The sequence below is a fragment of the Cheilinus undulatus genome, linkage group 11, assembly GCF_018320785.1.
Source record: "Cheilinus undulatus linkage group 11, ASM1832078v1, whole genome shotgun sequence".
Lineage (NCBI taxonomy): Eukaryota > Metazoa > Chordata > Actinopteri > Labriformes > Labridae > Cheilinus > Cheilinus undulatus.
In genome coordinates this window covers 2,755,428-2,776,703 of record NC_054875.1, presented here as the reverse complement: position 1 = coordinate 2,776,703, position 21,276 = coordinate 2,755,428, and the positions used below count along the sequence as shown (strand labels likewise).

General features: G+C 41.5%; 1 protein-coding gene across 7 annotated transcripts; it reads right to left on the bottom strand.

The window, feature by feature from the left end:
• Positions 1 to 1,431: 1,431 nt before the first annotated feature.
• Positions 1,432 to 21,022, bottom strand: LOC121518031 (tumor necrosis factor receptor superfamily member 14-like). Of its 7 annotated transcripts, XR_005992614.1 has the most exons (11): positions 20,760 to 21,020; positions 13,464 to 13,600; positions 12,958 to 13,063; positions 11,874 to 11,999; positions 9,677 to 9,832; positions 6,270 to 6,357; positions 3,617 to 3,798; positions 3,505 to 3,536; positions 2,862 to 3,077; positions 2,450 to 2,542; positions 1,432 to 2,301 (listed from the first exon to the last, which is right to left on the bottom strand). XR_005992614.1 is itself a non-coding variant. In XM_041800198.1 (10 exons), exons 1-9 carry the CDS (start codon positions 20,794 to 20,796, stop codon positions 3,018 to 3,020), a joined length of 924 nt encoding a protein of 307 aa, XP_041656132.1. In that variant the 5' UTR covers positions 20,797 to 21,021; the 3' UTR covers positions 1,432 to 2,301; positions 3,015 to 3,017. The 7 variants fall into 7 exon arrangements, 3 of the variants coding, with proteins under 3 accessions (XP_041656132.1, XP_041656133.1, XP_041656134.1); XR_005992612.1 differs by having other exon boundaries at positions 2,450 to 3,077; XR_005992613.1 differs by having other exon boundaries at positions 1,432 to 2,542.
• Positions 21,023 to 21,276: the final 254 nt, after the last annotated feature.

Sequence of the window (21,276 nt, the reverse complement as noted above, 5' to 3'; positions counted from 1 at the left end):
TTGTCCCACTGTTCATATGTCATCCATCAATATATTTTTGACAGGTGACAGATAATAGAAATGCAGAAGAAGATACAGGAGGAGGTAGAGGAGGAGAGACTGGAGGAGATGGAGGAGGAGAGACTGGAGGAGGTAGAGGAGGAGAGACTGGAGGAGATGGAGGAGGAGAGGCTGGAGGAGGTAGAGGAGGAGAGACTGGAGGAGGTAGAGGAGGAGAGACTGGAGGAGATGGAGGAGGAGAGACTGGAGGAGGTAGAGGAGGAGAGACTGGAGGAGATGGAGGAGGAGAGACTGGAGGAGATGGAGGAGGAGAGACTGGAGGAGATGGAGGAGGAGAGACTGGAGGAGGTAGAGGAGGAGAGACTGGAGGAGATGGAGGAGGAGAGACTGGAGGAGGTAGAGGAGGAGAGACTGGAGGAGATGGAGGAGGAGAGACTGGAGGAGATGGAGGAGGAGAGACTGGAGGAGAGACTAGAGGAGATGGAGGAGAGGCTGGAGAAGATGGAGGAGGAGAGACTTGAGGCTCACAGGTGAGGTTGAAAGAATAAAGATATGTTATTCATGAGATTGAGCATTGTGACAAATATTAGGGTGATTATAATCTTATTTTTATATCCTATTATAGCTTATTATAGCTTATTTTTACTCAAAAATTAGGTATCATTTTATGTAAATGAGGTCTATTGACCATACCCCCGTACTCAAACCAGTTGTGTCCCCCCCACCTCTGAAATCAAAATTTCGTCCATGCTGAGCACACATATCTGAATCTGATCATCATACTGCTCTACCACCGAGCTACTGCCCCCTGGTGGCAGACAAAGGTCACTACATCTAGATTTACATTAAAGTGATGAATCATTTTCTATATTTAAAGAAAAACTATGTGACATTCATTAGGTTAGTATTTCAGAGTGAATTCGTCGTTACAATAAACTGAAGTGACAGGTTGATTTATTTTAAATTGTTTCTTAAATGTATTTTATTTATTCATTTTATTTCATAATCATGTGATTAACTTAAGGCTATCTTATAATATAATATTAAAGAAAACACATTTTAAACCCCCCATCAATCAGAATAATAGTTTTCATCGTGTATTTTCATTGTTGCCCATCCCTCATGTGTTGTTACTAAAGTGACCACACGGTGGCGCCAGTGTTCTCCCTATCAGAGAGTTCTCCAGAACCAGAGTGTGTTCATCCTGTCCATTAGAATGGTCTGTGGTAAAAACCAAGGTTGGTGGTGTTTGTGATGGTCTGAGCTGAGTCTGGATCAGAATGGATCACTTTAGTGGCTGTCAGAGGAAAAATGAACTTTCAGCGTCTGCTCCAGGCTGCTGTGCATTAGCGGCTGTATGTTTTATAGAAGCTGAATAAAATGTTCTCAATTAACTATGAGAGCAACAGAGCTCATAATCAGACAGAAAGAGACATTTAATATCTTTATTTAAAAAAGGGACAAAAAATACAAACTTTCTGAAATATCCTGTTGGATTCAAGAGGATTTAAAAATCCCTCCTATAATGAGGACTCATGTCTCTCTCATAAAAAATAACACAAATGTTCACATGTATTTTTACAAAAAAAAAGGTGAAATATTTACAGAATAATTCAGATTAAGTACTAAAATAGTCAAAAAGTTCTCACATCCTCTGGAACAGAAAGAGGAATTCAAACTGACAGACATTTTTATACAAATACAGAATATCCTTGATGTTTTTGGTGATTATTGATAATAAAGCAACCAGAAAATATTCCTGTAAAATCAATGATTAAAAATAAAACTATAAAAACTCTAACAGAGCTGTTTACATGCTGGTTTACCAGAATAACATGGAAATCTAACATCAGAAGTCTAGGCTGTGTTCATGCTGCTTTTTCATTAAATGTTTGCTCTGACTAAATGACCTGATCAGACTGGAGGTCAACGCTGACATGCTTCATGTGCCGCCCTTCTAAGAAATGTATCATCATGCCAGAAAACTCTTAAAAACAGATTTTCAATCAGAAGAGAGTTTTCCTGGTTAACCCTTAGAGCTCACAGCTGTTTTTTCACCGTTGTGTCCCTCCCGGACTTTTTGTCTTAAAAACTGTCAAACATCAATCCTGCACAAACTCCCATCTCTTTAATAATCAAGGACGAAAAAAATAATCATAATCAATAAAAATTAATGATGATGATGATATTTATGAACACTGTAGAGATAAGGACCCAGAATCCAGGAACCAGATCCTGGAGGACATTCACCCTGTAGTGTGCATTAATATATCCGCCAGTCATCTTTTCCTCCATCATGATCTGTGAAAAGAAAAGATTTATTTTAACCTGACACTGATGGTTCATTTGTAAAGACATGATAAAGTTTATCTGAGGTTTAAATCAAATAATATCAGGAACAACAGAGGACTGGTTTCAGGAGTAAGGAGACCCTTCGACAAAGACCCACCTGAGGCCTGTCACCAGTGTTTGAATTAGACAGTGGCTGTTGGGGGAACCACATTTCCCAGTGTGCACCACGGTATTTCACATCACACCAATGCTGCAAAACGTGTCGATCCACGTGCAGCAGATCGATCCAAACAGACAAAAATCATGTAAGGAACCAGGTCAACTTCAAAATCCAACACAACGCTCTGACTCTGACAGTAAAGCCTCTCTAGATCAGGATAAGGTCATCCTGGGGTTAGGTCACTGAGACATATAGAGACAGACAACCAGGCATGATCACACTCACACCTACGGGCAATTTAGAGTCACCAATAACCTAAGGAGCATGTCTCACTAGTAGAAACTAGCCCACTTCTCTGTCTGTCCACATTAACACTGGTGTTAATCCATGTTTGTGAGTTTATCCTCACCTCTCTGTAGAAAGAAGACGCTGTGAGCATGCATGTGTTGCATTTTCAGTGATTTGTGCAGATCTGTGAACTCAGCCGTCTGTCTAAAGATCCTGTTTTTGTGTAGACGTGTCCTCAGTCAGTTAGACAACATTCACAGAAACTCTGACTCGCCAGTTACACTGGGCCGTTTCCTCTCGCCATGTCTGGAGGTACGTCTCCGTTTGAAGCCACGCCCTTCAAGGAAAACAAAGATCAGTGAGTGGTTGAGTCTGAAATCAACAATCAGTCCTTCCTCCCTTTTCCCTCCACAGTGAGCTGACTATAGTGGACTATATAGTGGACTTGGAGTACTCCAGAACAGTCTTGGTCTGGAACCATGAAAAGTCCTTGTCTTGTCCTGGTCTTGGTCTGGGTTCACTCTGGTCTCTGTCATGTTTTGGTCTTGGATAGTTTTGACTAAACACTAAAATGATAGAATTATATTTTCTCCCATAGCTGAACATTTTCTCAGGTCTCCATTTGGTACCCGTGGGTGCAGGACTCAGACAGTATACTCATGATATAGAGCATTATAAAGGAACCAGAGTGTGATTTCAGACAGAGACTTGATTTTATTATTTAACTGTAAATGGACTGACTGAACATGAAGCAGAAAACATACCTGGTGGCCATTCATTGGTTCTCTTTCCCTTACTGGAAGATGAGAAATAAAGTCATGTCAGAATCATCATAAGAAAACAAGATGACTCTTTACCATCATAGAGATTCATTACCTGAATATGGACTCGTTTTTATCTTCTTTATTATGAAGAACATTACAGCTGTGACTGCTAGACATAAAACACCACCAACACCAACAGCTACAGCTACCGTCCCGTCTGACTGTAGTTCTCCACATTCAGCATCTTCTGAGTCAGTTCCTGCTCTCAGGAGGTCCCGATTCTCTGATTCACACCTGTAATGATGAAGAGACAGTTATTATAGTTAATATTAAATATATAGACCATCTTAACAGTGATGACATGCTCGGTGGGTGGGGCAAATTAGCTGGCCTCTCTCTACATGATTTTAAACCTGATTTTAAGCCAGAGCGTCCTGACTCCAGTCTTGGTGAAAACAATAATTTGCCTAAATAACTGTGCCGTCTACATCAGTGTTTCCATTGGTTACTGAGACTGTGGCGCTCTGGCATGGTCTGATATCCCCCCGCCAGTCTCTGCCCAGCTTTAGTTATGATATAAGACCAATGATTCATGGATAAACACGGAGCTGTCCTCCTCTTCTTCATCGTTTAATGCTGTAGGATGGGTGTATAGAAGCACACTGCCCCATAAATGTACACACCTCCACTGTCCTAGTCTGACACACACAGGGCTGGATAGAAACTTCAGTGTGAGCTTGTGTTAATATTTTAACTGGGCTTCAGTCGGATTCATCACTTTACAGGAAATAAAGATCAATATTGATGATCAGTGGATGTAAAACATGATCAATACTCCCTGAAGCCACAAACATGTTTACTGAGGCAGAGAGAGGAACAGTCAGTCAGTGATTGGAGGAATCTGTTAGATGTTTCATAGTTCTCTAGTTTAGAGGTTCCCAACCTGGGCTCCAGGCACCCCCAGGGGGCTCCAAAGATCCAAGGGTGGGGTATGGGACCCTGTCTGCTCTAACCTGGTCAAAACTAGATGTTTATTCTCTGAGAACCATGATCAGAAACTAAATGTATGATGGTGGATTTGGGCCAACATAGAGATGGAGAAAAGAGAGAATACAAAAATTTATGGACAAAAAAACAACAACAAACTTTTGGGGAATAATTTGAAATTTTTGAGATTATAAAATCAGATATTTACAGGAAATCACAGTCAAAGTTTAAAAAGGCAGAAATTTACAAGAGAATCTAAAAGTTCCAAAAAGTCTGAACCCTTAAGGGGTGCTAGGGACAGTTTGTGCCATTCTTTTTTATTTATTTTGAAGTCATTTAGGCTGTGTTGAATAACAATAGCTCAAATTTGACAAAGAAAACCGACTTTAAAAAAGTGAATGTATCCTAGTTCCTTAAATTAGCTTAAAGGGAAACTACTCAAACAACGACACATTTGTTCCTGAGGACCAAAAATTTCCAGTTTAAAACCACTGAAAAGCCATTCCTTATCCCACATTTATCTGAACATAAACTAAAGCATTCCTTTATGTTAAGAATTCATTTTGGACGACTAGATTTCAAGTTGTAGTTTTTACATTTGTCCACCAGATGGCGCTACTTTTTCCCTTCAAAGCATGAGGGAAAATTTCACACTTGTACTGTTTTCTGCAGCGCTGCCTTACTACTGACAAACGTGTGTGTCACTGCTGATGTTGGATAATGGTGTGTGTGTTTTATTTTGTTTTTGTTCTGTTAAAAACAGCTGAACTGTGTAAACATACCAGGCTTTAAAGGGTTAAATCCCCCAAAATATAATTAATATTTGGTTTGTATATTTCAGGCTTTTTCAAAAGATTGACTTAAAAGATTAAAAATATTTTACTGCAGTTTTTGTGAAGTGGACATTTTTGTCGGTGTAATGACAAAATTTACCAGAAATAAAACTAAAAACTGCAGATTTTTATCCTTTTTTTAATTATTATTTTTATTTTTTTTTACTTTTAAATTTTATTTAGAACAGTGAGGTATGACATTCAGACATACAAACAGAGATCATCAACATCCTTGTACAAATATAAATAATTTGGTACAATAGTAGAAAAAAACACAAATGCACATTAAATAATCCTAAATGGACACTGCCTTAAATATATATTTAACTGTAGTGAGAAACTGTAATTTAAAACTAACAGAAATGGTGCCATATGATCCAGATTTTTATCTTTAATAAAAAGTTAACAGTCTGTGTTTTATTGAGACCTTTCAGAGGAAAAACAAGTAAGCAGTTATGATTTCTGGTTCAAAGGTTATTAAACGTTAAATCACACGTGTCTCTTCTACTCGTGAACGACAACATCGGTCTCAGAAGTCTTTACTGATAAAAATGTTTTAATATTTATAATTTTTGGGGTTGTTTAGGTATTTAAAGATATCATATAATTTCCTATGTGCATTTTCTGACTTTAAGAATCTTTGGGGGCCAGACTGGAAGCTGTGGGGGCCTGATGTGGCCCCAGGGCCACTGGTTGATGACCAATGGTTGAGAGGATATTAATGTTAAAAATCAGCTGAAACTGTCCTCATGCTCTGCTCTACGTTTCTAACTTTCACAGTTTAACCCTCCAGGGTGCGGCCACGCTTAGATAGAAACCATCAGAACATCTCGAGAGTGTCGATGCCCTCTCTCTCTTGGTTTGAATCGTCTATCAGGAGACAACCTGAGTTGTCCTACTCTGAAATTCCTGCTGTGTTCATGTGTGATTTAAAGCTCCACTTACTGTCTGTGTGTCTGACATGACGTTAACGTCCCGTCTGAGAATGTTCCTGCAGAGCATTTAGAGCAGAGCGTGTCTGTGGTTGATGTTCCTGCAGAAAAACAGAGTGGTTACTCAGTGATGAACTCCCTGCACACATTCACACCCTTATTACTAAAACAGGACACCACGGGGTATACCAAGTGGAACGTCCCTTCACAGTTAGAGACTACGCTGGTACTGCCTATCCTAACAGATGTTTATGAGGGTCTGGGTACTGGTCTAGGGTTGCTGAGAAGCCTAATGTGTCATTTTCTGTCAGAACAATAGTTCATCAGGGGGCTTTAACAAACTCACCAAACTTCACAGAAAAGTTTCCCCCAGTGGAAATGAATGTGTTTTGGTGGACTCATGCAAACATGAGATGGGGGACTGGGTAAGAGCTGCATGCATGAAAATCAGCACATGTGTATCAGGATTAGACGGGAAAAAAAGTCTTATGGGGCCGTCCTCTAAAATGTACAGGAAGTGCACTACAAACAGCTAAAGGTCAAATTTGGGCGTATTTTGGTAATTCACATGTTTCACATTTTAAGAAACTAATCTGAGAGATTTCATCCGATTGACTCCAGAATTTTTTTTCTCATACTAGACAACCTGGAGGTCTGAAGTTGTGTGAACTGGGAGTTTCACTGTAGGGTGGGGCCGTAACCACAGCCCAAGCACCAATAATGCCTTCTGACTTTTTAGTGCTTTTGTCAGTCATCACCAGACTTCACAGGAATGATCACACATTGATCCTGAACACATTCATACATCAACAGCATTAATTTGTCACAGCGCCCCCATCTGGCAAATTGAACATCTCTGCCTCTGATTTTTAAATTTTCCCTTTAAGTAGTCAGCCCCTGCACGCCATTCAGTCTAGGTTTATGGTTTTTGGTCTGCATATGTGTCATCATGAGACTCTTGGACCCAAACCCAAACAGGAAGTCCACCAGCTTCATCTCAATTTCAAAATAAAGCATTTTAAATGGTGCCAAATGACATTAATCTATTATAACTTTAGTAAACAATTTTCTGTGTTTCCTCCTCATCTTTCTTAGCAGACAACAATCTCACACTGACCATGCTCAAACATCTCATCACAGCACCCCCTACTGGTAACAGGAAGTGACAAAAATGGGTCGTATCTTTCTTTTTATTGTGTTTAACTTATTGAGCTCTGTTTTTGACAGGACCTCGATAATTGGCCCCAACACAGATTAAAGGATGTCTCAGTGGCGACAGCGAGCATTTCAATATCTCGCCAATTTGACAGGAAGTATGTGAAACTCATACCAAACGTAAGATTACTTTCATATTTCACATGTAGGATCAGGGTCTGCCCCTCTACATATTCAGAGGATAATTTCATCGTTTTGATGTAGCACCTCCCACTGGCAACAGGAAGTGGCACAATTGGGCCATTTCTTAATTGGTGAGCTATTTTTTTATCTCGCCGTTTCACAGGAAGTCACTGTAACTGTTGTATGAAACTTCGGATTTGCATCAAATCTCACAGGGTCTGGGTCTGCTCCTCTACATATTTGAATGTGTTTGAATTAGCGTTGCATATTTTTTGCTAATGCGCCACTTACTGCAGGAAGGATTGTTTTAAGATGTGAAGTAAGTTTCACATCCACCAGATGTGCCAGTTTGCTCAGTAGGAGGTCCTAAAGCTTGTAAAGGTTTCATACAGCCCTCAGAGTCAAACAGAGCAGGTGTTTATGCTTTGTTTAAACACCTGCAGGGTTCTTTCAGTAGAACAGCTGCTCCTTTGACTGTATCCTCTATGAACCCAAACAACCCAGCTCTCATGAAAGCAGTCTGTGTGCTGCAGAGCAGAAAATTCCAGTATAATCTAGTGGTCAGCGTCAGTGGTCAGTGTTTTTCATTGTCCAAGAGTGCAATCACAATCACAAGTTTCTTTCACTTTCATTCAGACTCAGGTTTACTGTAGGCAGTAAGAGGATCAGCTTGTTCTTCAGTCAGGTCATTAATCTCCAGGAGAGGGAAAGTAAAAACAAGGCAAGGGCAGGTAACTGCCTGGAGTGTCAGGATCCAACGGATGTAAAGGTTTAGTCATTCTAGGTGTGCATTCAGAATGACATTTATGTCTGAAAATTAAGATGTGTATTTGAAGTGTAAATAAGGGCAAAGAGTGAATAAAAATCTAAAAAATATTCCTAAGACCAGTCCCTGATTGGGGGGATTTTTTTAAAGTCCAATCTGACTCCAGGATGAATGGGAAAGTTTGGAGGTCAAAGGTCAAGGTCAATTTGCCTTATGGTTAACATTTGCATTGCTGAATGTACTTAGAATCAATGTGTGATCATCCTTGTGAAGTTTAGTGATGACTGACATAAGCTATAAAAAGTCATAAGGCATTATTGGTGAATTTTCACTCTAAAAAATGAACAAAAAAGTTGTAAAAGTTTGGGCGGCAGTCACGGCCCCGCTCTACAGTGAAAACTCACAGTTCACATAACTTAAGACCTCCATGTTGTCTAGTATGTGTAAAGAAATTCTGAAGTCAATCGGATGAAATCTCTCGGATTAGTTCGTTAAAATATGAAACTTGTCAATCACCCAAAATTGGCAAAATTTGACCTTTAGCTGTTTGTAGTGCACTTCCTGTACATTTTAGAGGACCGCCCCAAGAGACTGTTTTTCTCGTCTAATCCTGATACACATGTGTGCTGATTTTCGAGGACGTAGCTCTTACCCAGTCCCCTATCTCTGTTTGGGGCCCCTGTGGGTCAATTTTCTGTAAAGTTTGGTGAGTTTTTGAGCATGAAGCCCCCAAATCAGAGACTCTTCTGACAGACAAAAGACCCATACAGGTACAATAGGGTCCTCATCAACCCTAGACCGGTGCTCAGGCACTAAAAATAAAATCTATGACAAACACGACAAACATCATACACTTTTTGGTTGCAGACAAAGTCTTTCAGTGAATTTACATGCACTGTTCTGGTTTTAGCTCATCAGGGATATTTTCATTGTGATACTGTCCTTGTCCCCAAGAACAGGAGAAGGCAGATTTATGTCTAAATGCTTTATTCCTAAGAGTATTTAATGCTCATTTTTTCATGGATTTTACTATTTTTGTAAAGCTATTTTTTCTCATATCAATAATTTTTGCATCTCAGTGCATGAATTTAATTTTTGTCTTTCCACATAGAAACGGTGTCATATTTCACACATCAGTGTTATAATGAAAATGGAAGCTGTCAGAGCTGAATAATGGCTGTATAATCATGAACTCTACCTCTGTGACTGGAGTTTTACTTTGTTTTTTTTTATTTATCGCTGCAGCTTTGAGCAGGAGGTTTCTGCTTCCTGTCAAATTTAACAACAATAATCTCAAATGGAAACAGGAAACCAACCTCTCTCTCTGATGTATTCTCCTGGTCCACAGCTTTTGTGTTTCTTGGCTTGGCTGCAGCCTTCTTCTGCAGACTCTATGCAGTAAAATCCTTCCAGAGGTTCACAGACTGTATCTGATGATTCTGTACACGCTGACTTTATCTTAAGACCAGAATCTGTTAAAAAAAGGCTTGTATTAAAGGACAGTTGTTAAACATGCTACAGACACAGGATGAATCCAAACAGGATCCTGCAGACCTGCACCAGGAGAGTCCTGCTAAAGTTTTTATTCTACACAAATCCTAACGACTGATCTGCTGTCAGCTCATGAGACGTACAAGATGTGAAACATTTAAAGCTTCTCTGGTTCTTAAATTCACAGGATATCATCAGAAAGACTCTAGTCTGGGTTTCAGAGGTCAGAGGAAGACTTGTGCAAGACATAAACACAGTTTGGTTTCACTTTGGCAGGAAGGGTGAAGTTTGCAGTTACAACACAGGAAGCTGATAAACCATGGTGTGCATGTTTGCTCTCAGTAAGACTTCCCTGTCTCTAAATAAAAATGCACGCTTTTATAAAAGCAGAAAAAAATATTTAAAGAAATAAATGACAGCTGTACGGTAAACTGCATTATGATCTTTGCCAGAGGGTGGGTTCTCTCCCGGTGCTCCGGCTTCCTCCCACCACCAAAAACATGCTCATTAAGTTACTTAATCACTCTAAATTGCCCGTAGGTGTGCCTGGTTGTCTGTCTCTATATGTCAGCCCTGCGATTGACTGGTGACCAGTCCAGGGTGTACCCCGCCTCTCACCCAATGATAGCTGGGAAAGGCTCCAGTCCCCCCCCCAACCCGGAACGGAACAAGGGGTATAGAAAATGGATGGATGGATGGATCTTTTCCAGAAAACACTTCACAAAGGTCAGGATGCATCACATTAAAAAATAAATATCACTTCTTACAAACAATGCATGCATCTTCTCGATGCCTTAAATCTCTGGATACTGTGATCCATGGAGCGCTGAGGTTTATAACCAACCTTAAGTCCTTAACTCATCGTTGTACTCTGTATGATTGAGCTGGCTGGCCTCCTTCATCAAAGCGTAGGCTAAATCATTGGCTCATCCTTATTTATAAGGCTTTACTAAATCTGCTTCCATCATACTTGTGTGATCTTAATCATGTGAAAAGCTCTGGAAGTTACAGTCTTCGCTCTGGGACTCAGTCACAAGACTTATTTTTGCTCTCTGTTCCCAAAGTCTGTCTTGAAATGGGTCAGAGGAGTTTCAGGTCTCCTGCAGCCTGGAATCTTCTGCAGGAGACTCTGTCTTGGAGCTGGTCTCTTTAAATCTTTTTTAAAGTAGACTGAAGGCGTTGGAGGATGATGCTTCAAGTTGTAGATGCTCTGACCAGTGACTTTGTGCTCTGTGATTGGGGATTTGTTTGATGTGTGTTTATAACTGATATATATCATGTCTGTAACTCTGTTCATTGTGCTGCTGCCTTTCTTGGCCAGGAAACTCTTGTAAATGAGATTTTTGATCTTAGTGAGGTTTTCCTGGTAAAATAAAATAAAAAAATAAAAATGCTGTCTCATCATTCCCATGCAGTCAGATGAGACTCGTGTGGCTGTTAGCTAGCCTCAGGGTGATCTTTGTACATTTCTAGGTTAAAAAAAAAAAAAGGCCTTGAATTACATTTTGCAGGTCATGTGTCACGCTTGTTATTGTTCCAGCATCTCTGCAGACGTGTTTGCTCAGAGGCACACTTAGAGATTTGACTGCACTACTGGAAATAGTTTATCTTTATTAACATGCTGTCTTTTTGCAAATTCAGCACAATTAAATTTAGTTTTTGCCTTCTATGGTAGCTCATAAAGGGTTAACTCCTTTTCTCCCTGTCTTACAGTAAAAGTGGAGCAAACTGCTGTTAATATTGATGTTTCAGTGATTCATAACTGAACTTATTTGAACATGTGAGTGTCATTACTGGACTACACACAAACAAAATCCTCCAACTGGCACTGGATGATTCTGATTGGCTCAAGGGCTCCTCAGCAGCAAACAGACCGAGTCTGACTGATGTTTCTATAGGTCCTAGCCTAAGGTCCTACAAACAGAGAAACCCTCGCCCCCTTTTGGAACCACTTATAACGCTCTAACAGAAACCCCAGAGAGAAAAGCCATCACAATATCACTGCTCTGCCCTAGAATGTACCTGCTTCACACCACGAACAGGGCAAGCATGACTTTAATCCGTTCAGCTTGTTCATGAAGGTTCCCTCAGAGCACGGCTGACACGAGGTGCTTTTGTCCTCCTCACAGTCTGTTTTTACCCTGTTTCCTGTAAAAACAAACAAACAATTCATGAGATAATGAGTTTAAGATGATGAGAATTCTGGACAGCCATGAATTTATCCTGATCTGCTCAGTTTCTCTCTGCTTCTCCCCTCTAACTCTTTTAGACCCATCACAGCTTCAGCAGACGTCAGTCCAGATCCAGGTTTATCATCAGTCTGGTTCTGATCCAGGTTTATCATCAGTGTGGTTCTGATCCAGGTTTATCATCAGTCTGGTTCAGATCCAGGTTTATCATCAGTCTGGTTCTGATCCAGGTTTATCATTAGCTGCCAGCTGAGAGGGGGATCAGGAGAGCCCCATCCATTTCTGGAGAGGGGTGTGGTCAGGGGCGGAGTCAGACAGCTCAGTAACATTTAAAGCCACAGACACATAAACAGTTTGTTCTGAGCAGGACTGAAACAGAGGGGGGTTTTAGACATAAAATCCAATACTGGAGTGTTTTTACAGCAACAAACTTCACAGGCATGTTTTTGGGACCTCTGAGACCGATATAAGCTTGTCCTAAAGGGTAAAATATGTGACCTTTAAACTTCAGCGCTGCAACTGAGAAAAAAAAGAACAAAGCTGCAGACAATCCATCCATTAATCCAATCATTTTCTTCCATTTTCTTCTGTTTTTCCAGCGCTGGATCATTCCAGCTCCTCCTGGGGGGTCCGGAGGCGTTCCCAGGTCAGATGGATAATCCCTCGAGAGAGTTCTGGGTCTACCCTGGGGTCTCCACCAGGAGGATCCTGATCAGATAACCTCAAAGTGAAGACCATCTTTCAAAGTGAAGCAGCAGCTGCTCTGCTCTGACCTCCTCCTCTCTCTCTCTCTGAGACTGAGCCCAAACACCCTCCTGGAGGATCTCAGTTCCCCTCTTTGTTCCAGCGAGAACAAGACCCTGAGATACCTGAGCACTTGGGTTTAAACCCAGAATAAGGAAGATTGAGGATCTTACCAACAGGACACATGGGACAGCACTCATTCCCAAACAAATACTCCGTCCGATGGCAGGTGAGGGTTCGACCTAACAATGCGTTCATCATGAAGATCTGCAGAAAGAACTAGAAATATCAGAAACAGTAACATCAGTAGGAGGCTGAGAAAGTTTCAGTGGTTTTTATTTTGACAAATATGGTCTTATGTTTTTGTAATCTTTATGTGGAAACTGTTTGCAAATAAGATGTATGAATTTTCACACTCTGTCTGTCCGCCCCTACTTAACCAGTGAAAGGAAAGGTTAAAGCATGTGTGAGAACAGCCTACACTGACTGTATTTACACTCTGCCTGTATTTACACTCTGCCTACAGAGGAATAACCAAATCTGCTCTTCTCTTTAAGCAGATATAAAACATGTTTAGTTCCTGTGGAGGAAGATGACAAAGACAGAACTGATGAGGGGAAATTATGATGTCTGCACTGTTTCCCTGCCAGGAAAATTCATGCATAAGAACATGACTTACCATCAACAACATAATGGACCACGGTTCATTTATCAGCGTCATTATGTAGATCAGGACCTGGTTTTCATGGAGAGAAGATGTCACATCACTCAGATTTAGAATGACGAGATTATTGTGGTCCAAAACAACGACAGCATCTGGGAACAGAAAGAAAGACTGTATTAGACATGACCATTCACCTTCAGCCTCACTATCCTCTCTCCTTTGTAAATGGGTACACAGATCAGCAAATGTCTAGACAGAGGCGTTTGCTGACGAGCCATGGCGGTGGCTCAGGGATGCTCTGGGGCTGCTTGGCATCCTCCTGCAGCGTGTGGAGAGTGAGATGGATTCACTAAAGGATCAGGAAATCCTAGGAGGAAACGTCATGCTGTCTGTGAGGAAACTGAAGCTTGGGTGTCATTGAACCTTCCAACAGGACCATGGTCCAAGAATACCCTAAAACTCAGTAAAGTCTTGGTCCCAGAGGAAGTCCTGGAAGATTCTAGAATGGCCATCAGTCTCCTGACTGGAACCCAGAGAAAATCTCTGGTGGGGTTGAAGAAGGTGGTTGCAGCAGACAGGATGCAGAGATCTGACAGCTTCAGACCGACCTGCACTCATGTTCATGTTTTGAAAGGTTAACTGTTTTAACGTGCTAACTCTCAACACTGGCTCCCATTGGTAGATGATGACAGTCATGTCACTGAGAACACTGTCTGCATAAAACCGGACTAAAGACTCAGAACAACACCTAACAAGTTTGATTTTATCTCCACACCACGACTGAACAGAGACCGCCTTAAACTGGTTAGATCTAGTTTTATGACCGTCTTAATCCTGACAACTGATATCAACTTCAGCAACACTCTCAGGATTTTACTCTGACTGTGGGATTTAGTCTGACTCTGAAATCATGTGAAAGTGTTTAGGTGTGAGGCTGGAATAAGTACGGTTCACACTGATCAAATCAACCAGACTCTGGGGTCAAGTGTTCTCAGATCAGGGCCCAGGCCACCAGAGTAAAGGAACCCTTAATTTAACATGTTTCTAACAACCTTGGTACACGTCAGGTTAGAACACATGGCTTATTTTAACTTCATGCTCTATGTGAGAGCCTGTAGGTCCACATCAGAGTGACAGATTAATAAATAAATCTATCATGGAGGTTTGAAGGGTCATGACCTTCAACAATCAATAAACCCAGAAGAATTCACATAAAACCACAACTCCCCTGAATAATCAGAGAAAATGTGGTACAAACATGTTTGAGTTCTCCTGCAGGATCCATCACAGAAACAGCAGATATTCAACCTGATCTTTATTCAGCATTTCCATCTCCTTCACCGTCCTCTCAGAGAACACACAGCTAGTCTGAGATAGTCTGAGCTCAGAGTTCAGTCTGGTTTAAGGTCCACTGGAATTATTATACTGATGTTGATGAATCATTTACATGTGAGAAATAGAGCATAGAAAAAGGAACTGTGATGCATCTATCTACATGAACTATAGAGATATGTTTAATCAGGTTTCTACATGAACACACAGACTTTTCTACAGTTTTTACAGGGAGATTCTCTGGGCTCTAAAGGTAAAGTCACTTGAGTCTCAGATATGAGTCTGATGTTTATAATGACTGTCAGAGACTAAGACGAGTATCTAGAATGTAAATCAGGGGTTCAGAGGAAATAAAATGATGATTTAAACAGTCCCTGTGGACCCCTGGACTCCTGATTACAGAGGGATTTATCAGGTTGTTTTTATAAGGTATCAGATTCTGTTATATAAAGTATAAAATATGATGAACAGAGGGCAAAGCACACATGGCCTCATTAACCCTGCAGCAGAGTCATGTAGAGTCTGGTTTCTCCTACACTCTCTGGCTCCTAAACGCACCCCTCCCTGTCAAACGAGTCCAAAAGTAAACCTCAGCTGTCATTAATGGAACCAGCATGTTTGAGTTGAAGTTGGTTTTATAGAGGAGCTGGAGAGAACTCAGAGAGATGATTGTTAGTAGGGCTGGGCTTTGACTCTAGTGTTCCTGATAAGAGCTGATAATAAAACTGAGGGTTATTAATGCTATCAATCTGAAGAACACAGAGCTCTGACACAGACAGGTTGTTTCCACCAAGCGGTCTGGCTCAGTTCGGTGCAGAATGGCATGCATTTTTTTTTGTGTGTGTTTCCATAGAGCAAAAGTCGGAAAGCTTCCCAAAAAACTGACCTGCACCATCCCACTTTTTGGCCCCCAGTGCAAACTATTCTGGGGTTCAGCGTACCAAACCATATCAAACCATACCAAACCGTACTGAATCAAACCCCCTGATGGAAACATGGCTTAACAGAACCATCGGGCTCCATGGAGAGACCTGTCCACCAGACTGTAGTCCCTCTATCATCACCCTCATCATTCCTCATTCATGCCAGCATTTCTCTAGTTCATCAGCTTCATCATGATCTTTATCTAGACAGTGATAACAGAGTAGCTTTTGTTTCACTTTTGAATTCTCCCTGTCTTAAATCAGTTTATATCCCTGTAGTCCGGCTCAAACAGAGCTGAGGGTGGAGAAGTTCTACATCTGTTTATGACTTTATTACTTATGATAAGAGGTCTATTCAGTTAGACTAACACAGAACGTTGAACTTGAGCTCTGCAGAAAAGAAAAGCTCTCAGTGAAGTGATTCTCTAACCCAGCAGTCTTTAATATTTCCCTCCTCCACCGTCCAGAACATGAACAGCTGATAGCCAGCACGCCTCCAGGGCTGAGAACCTCCTTAGTCTGAGTTTTATTCAGCTGTCTCCATGACTCCTCCAGAGGGCTGAACAGTGACCTCATCATCCCAGCTCTAATCAAACAGCTGACCTTTACCCTCTACCTCCCACTAACTTTCCATCCTCTCTGTTCAGCTTCTCCTTTTTTCTCTCATAAATGTCCTCCGCAGCAGAGGTTCTCAAACTTTTCAGGGCTAGGGACCTCGTACAGGATACCCCTCCAAGGACCCCCACATAACCCTCACACTGATTAAACATGTGTTAACTGCCATTTGTACTCCTAGATGCTGTATTTTAAACTCTTCTACCTAAATAAAAGCTCTTGTCCAGTTCAGTGTGGCTTCTTTCTGCCATCCTTTGAGCAGCCAATCAGAAGAATCTGAAGGTTTGTCCCTGATATTTCACACACCTAACACTCTCTATCTCCCTGCATTCATCACAATAAAATGATGATTCTGTTCTGTGTCCTCTTTTGTGTTTTTAGTCTATTTTAGTTCATCAGGAACATTTTAGACAGTTATATCTATCTTCTAACAGAGCCTTAAAGCAGAGCTCATAGTTTGATAGCAGCAGCCTGTTCATCTGCAGTATAATAACAGAGTTACATCAGCTCTGTTTTAGACCAGGGAGAAGGACCAAATGAGCTCATCTAAACCTGAACCAGGAAACCAAAAAGTCTTATTTAATACAATTTTGATTTTTATCCATAAAGGTGTCAGGGAATGATTTATTAGCAGACTTTAGTGTCTGTCTGCTGCACTCTGAAGGAGACAGAGCTGCAGGAGTTTCATGCATCTGTAATGTAAATCTAAAATAAACTTTTAAATAATGACCAACATCCAGACTCTGCAGACATCTCTGCATCCCTCCTCTAAAAAAGACCCTGATGACAAAGTCTCCCTCCTGAGTCTGCTATCCTGACAGAGTCAGCCTCATGTAGAGGTGGGGGACTAGATAAGAAGGGGGTCAAACACAGAAAGAAGAATAAAATCAGTTGTGACGGTTAAAGCTGCAGGACTAGAGCTGCCTCTGCTCTGCTGATTCATGATCATGTGATGAAGACTGTGGTGCTCATGGAGGAGAGTCTGGTCTCCTCTCACCTGATGACTCTGAGTATGCTGCCTCTTAGTGCTAACTAACTGCAGATTGTTCAAATGGCTGTTCTCTGCATCCTAACCCAAACCAGGGCTGGTTAGAACTCTTTGTAAGGGTGTGATCTTAAATTTAGTTTCAGTTTCAGCCATGAAGGGAAGCCACCATAAAATATTCTGTTGGACCTTATAGATCATACTTTTAAGTTGATTTAGTAGGATTTATTCAATGTATCTGTCAGTTTAGTAAATTTGACCTCACAAGCCTGATTTTGGAGTGCTCTAAATCAACAATGCTACAGTCAAATTATCTGAAAATCAGCACAGATGTTCCTGGGAGTGTACCTTAAATATTCTGATGGACCTTATGATTTAAGTTGATTTGTTATGAATATTTCAATATCTGCTGTTTTCGGTGATTGAGCTTCAGAAGTCTGATTTTGGCATGCTGTAAATCAGTAATGCTACTGTCAAACTGTCTAAAATTCAATTGAACATTAACTGTCTGATACATTTTGACATGTTTCGAAAATTAACAGGGACTGTCAAGACAGTAAAGATTTGATTTCCCTTAGGGCTGAACAATTTGCAAAAATAATCAAATTGCAATTTTTTTCCCCTAATATTGCTATTGCAATTAAATATGCGGTTATTATTAGATTACTCAACTTATACATTTTTCAACAAATTCAAGCAATAAATCAATATTATAACCTACCTTCAGTCAGGAACACTCATACATTTTACCATTTCACTGCAAAATGGATATAGCCTACAGTTTTACTTGGCAGAGAAGGCTCTGCTCTAAAGATGCTCTAACGAGGCTTTGACTTTCCAGGGAGTGCATGTTAAAACCCCTATATGGATAGATACATAAATGACAATGTGTATTGAAAAAATGAAATTAGCCTCCTCCTTTATAGACTTTAGTCTATAAAGGAGGAGGCTGGGGTGGAGGAGGTGAAGCATTATGCTTTAAAGGAGGAGGCTGGGGTGGAGGAGGAGAAGCTTTAGTTTATAAAGGAGGAGGCTGGGGTGGAGGGGGTGAAGCTTTAGTTTATAAAGGAGGAGGCTGGGGTGGAGGAGGTGAAGCTTTAGTCTATAAAGGAGGAGGCTGGGGTGGAGGAGGTGAAGCTTTAGTCTATAAAGGAGGAGGCTGGGGTGGAGGAGGTGAAGCTTTAGTTTATAAAGGAGGAGGCTGGGGTGGAGGAGGTGAAGCTTTAGTCTATAAAGGAGGAGGCTGGGGTGGAGGAGGTGAAGCATTATGCTTTAAAGGAGGAGGCTGGGGTGGAGGAGGAGAAGCTTTAGTTTATAAAGGAGGAGGCTGGGGTGGAGGAGGTGAAGCTTTAGTTTATAAAGGAGGAGGCTGGGGTGGAGGGGGTGAAGCTTTAGTTTATAAAGGAGGAGGCTGGGGTGGAGGAGGTGAAGCTTTAGTCTATAAAGGAGGAGGCTGGGGTGGAGGAGGTGAAGCTTTAGTCTATAAAGGAGGAGGCTGGGGTGGAGGAGGTGAAGCTTTAGTCTATAAAGGAGGAGGCTGGGGTGGAGGAGGTGAAGCATTATGCTTTAAAGGAGGAGGCTGGGGTGGAGGAGGTGAAGCTTTAGTCTATAAAGGAGGAGGCTGGGGTGGAGGAGGTGGAGCTTTAGTCCATAAAGGAGGAGTCTGGGGTGGAGGTGGTGAAGCTTTAGTCTATAAAGGAGGAGGCTGGGGTGGAGGAGGTGAAGCTTTAGTCTATAAAGGAGGAGGCTGGGGTGGAGGAGGTGAAGCTTTAGTCTATAAAGGAGGAGGCTGGGGTGGAGGAGGTGAAGCTTTAGTTTATAAAGGAGGAGGCTGGGGTGGAGGAGGTGAAGCATTATGCTTTAAAGGAGGAGGCTGGGGTGGAGGAGGTAAAGCTTTAGTTTATAAAGGAGGAGGCTGGGGTGGAGGAGGTGAAGCTTTAGTTTATAAAGGAGGAGGCTGGGGTGGAGGAGGTGAAGCTTTAGTTTATAAAGGAGGAGGCTGGGGTGGAGGAGGTGAAGCTTTAGTCTATAAAGGAGGAGGCTGGGGTGGAGGAGGTGAAGCTTAAGTCTATAAAGGAGGAGGCTGGGGTGGAGGAGGTGAAGCTTTAGTCTATAAAGGAGGAGGCTGGGGTGGAGGAGGTGGAGCTTTAGTCTATAAAGGAGGAGGCTGGGGTGGAGGAAGTGAAGCTAGTAAAGCTGCTGATGCAAAAATGAATGTATTAAAGTGCTATTTTGACATATTTCAAGTTGCAACTTCTGCAATTTGTAAATTGCAGCAGGCCATATTGCGATTTAATCTAAATTGTGATTAATTGCCCAGCCCTAATTTCCATTCAGTGATGCATGGCCAAGAGAACCCGAATTTCCGCGATGCCACTGAACGCATCACAGAAACAGCCGTAAAATTTAGTCTATGTGTGCAACAGAATTTAAAGCCTGGATGGTGTGACTGCAGTCCTTAGAACACGTTCTCGTTTAAACAGACGACCAAAACACAGCAAAAGATTTTTTTGTTCTCACCAGGAAACGTCATATAAACACAGCCTTAAAGAGGACACCAGTGAGAGTCTGAAGTTAAGAAACTAATGCAGAAATGACTGCTAGTATTGATATTTTCTAACCTGCACAGAAAAACAACAATGAACAAAAGCAGTGAGCATGCGGTAAACTCTAATGACTCTGATACACATGAGGAAATAAACAGAAGAGCAGAGAGGAGTTTCTGACATATGTTAGCAGCAAACAGGTCAGTTAGTTCAGAACAAAGTTGGTTCAGGTTTTCAGAAGAAAACAGTTCAGTCCAATGCAGTACAAACCACAAAAAAACAAATCCAGGCCTGGTTTTACGCTGGACCCCACAGTCTCAGGTCAAAAAAACTACAAACTCTAAACACAAAGATGACTACAAGCAACATTAGGAGCAAAAATTCCCCCCACCCCCTCTCTCTGAATGCAAACACTGCTGATCTTCATCACATGCAGACTCCTCATCATCAGTCACATTAACAACCACTGTGCAAAGAAGAACTCTGACAATAATTACCCACCATAACCATTTAACTGTAGCAGGCTTCAGATTCAGGACCAAGAAGACGTCGCCATTACTATAATTCAGGATCAGAACCTGATCATCTACGACGTTTACAACACAATACAATAACTTTATTTATCCCCGAAGGGGAATTCATTTGTCTGGAGTCTCTCTCATCTGTTTACGGTAGAATTATAAAGTCTTATTGCTGATGGAATGAAAGATTTTCTAAATATTTCTGTCCTGCAGCGCAGGGACAAGAGCCGTCTACCACCATTGTTTCTTTATGGAACTTTCTGGAACATGACTGACTTCCTCTGAGAGAGTTTCAGCATTAAGACCAAAATAAACCACTTTAACTATGTTTAATGTTTACTAGAGAACTAGTTTAGAGAAAATATGAAGAGAGTGAAAAACTGACGTACCTCGTAACAAGAGGAGAAAGACTCGTTCCGTGTGCATGAGGGCGTTTCCGTTCACTTCCACAATAAGATAAGAATGTTAACCCTGGTCTAGGCTCTTCTGGTTTTAGGCTGTCCCACATGGAGGATGACGGATCCTAGTAGTATGTGTGGTCGAGGCACTAAGACTAGTCCTCCCACTACCTCTCTGGTTCTACCTCTCTGGTTCTTCCTCTCTGGGTCTTCCTTTCTGGTTCTTCATCTCTGGTTCTTCCTCTCTGGTTCTACCTCTCTGGTTCTACCTCTCTGGTTCTACCTCTCTGGTTCTTCCTCTCTGGGTCTTCCTTTCTGGTTCTACCTCTCTGGTTCTTCCTCTCTGGGTCTTCCTTTCTGGTTCTACCTCTCTGGTTCTACCTCTCTGGTTCTACCTCTCTGGTTCTACCTCTCTGGTTCTACCTCTCTGGGTCTTCCTTTCTGGTTCTTCATCTCTGGTTCTTCCTCTCTGGTTCTTCCTCTCTGGGTCTTCCTTTCTGGTTCTTCA

Bases quoted from the DNA above. Each gene is read 5' to 3' on its own strand.
- LOC121518031 (XM_041800198.1), bottom strand. From the start codon at position 20,796: ATGCACACGGAACGAGTCTTTCTCCTCTTGTTACGAG. The intron at 12,000-12,957 runs GTAAGATCCTCA...TTGTTTTTACAG, and splicing joins CTGTCCCATGTGTCCTGTTG to GAAACAGGGTAAAAACAGAC. The intron at 9,833-11,873 runs GTACATTCTAGG...TTTTTTTAACAG, and splicing joins CTGTTCGTGGTGTGAAGCAG to ATTCTGGTCTTAAGATAAAG.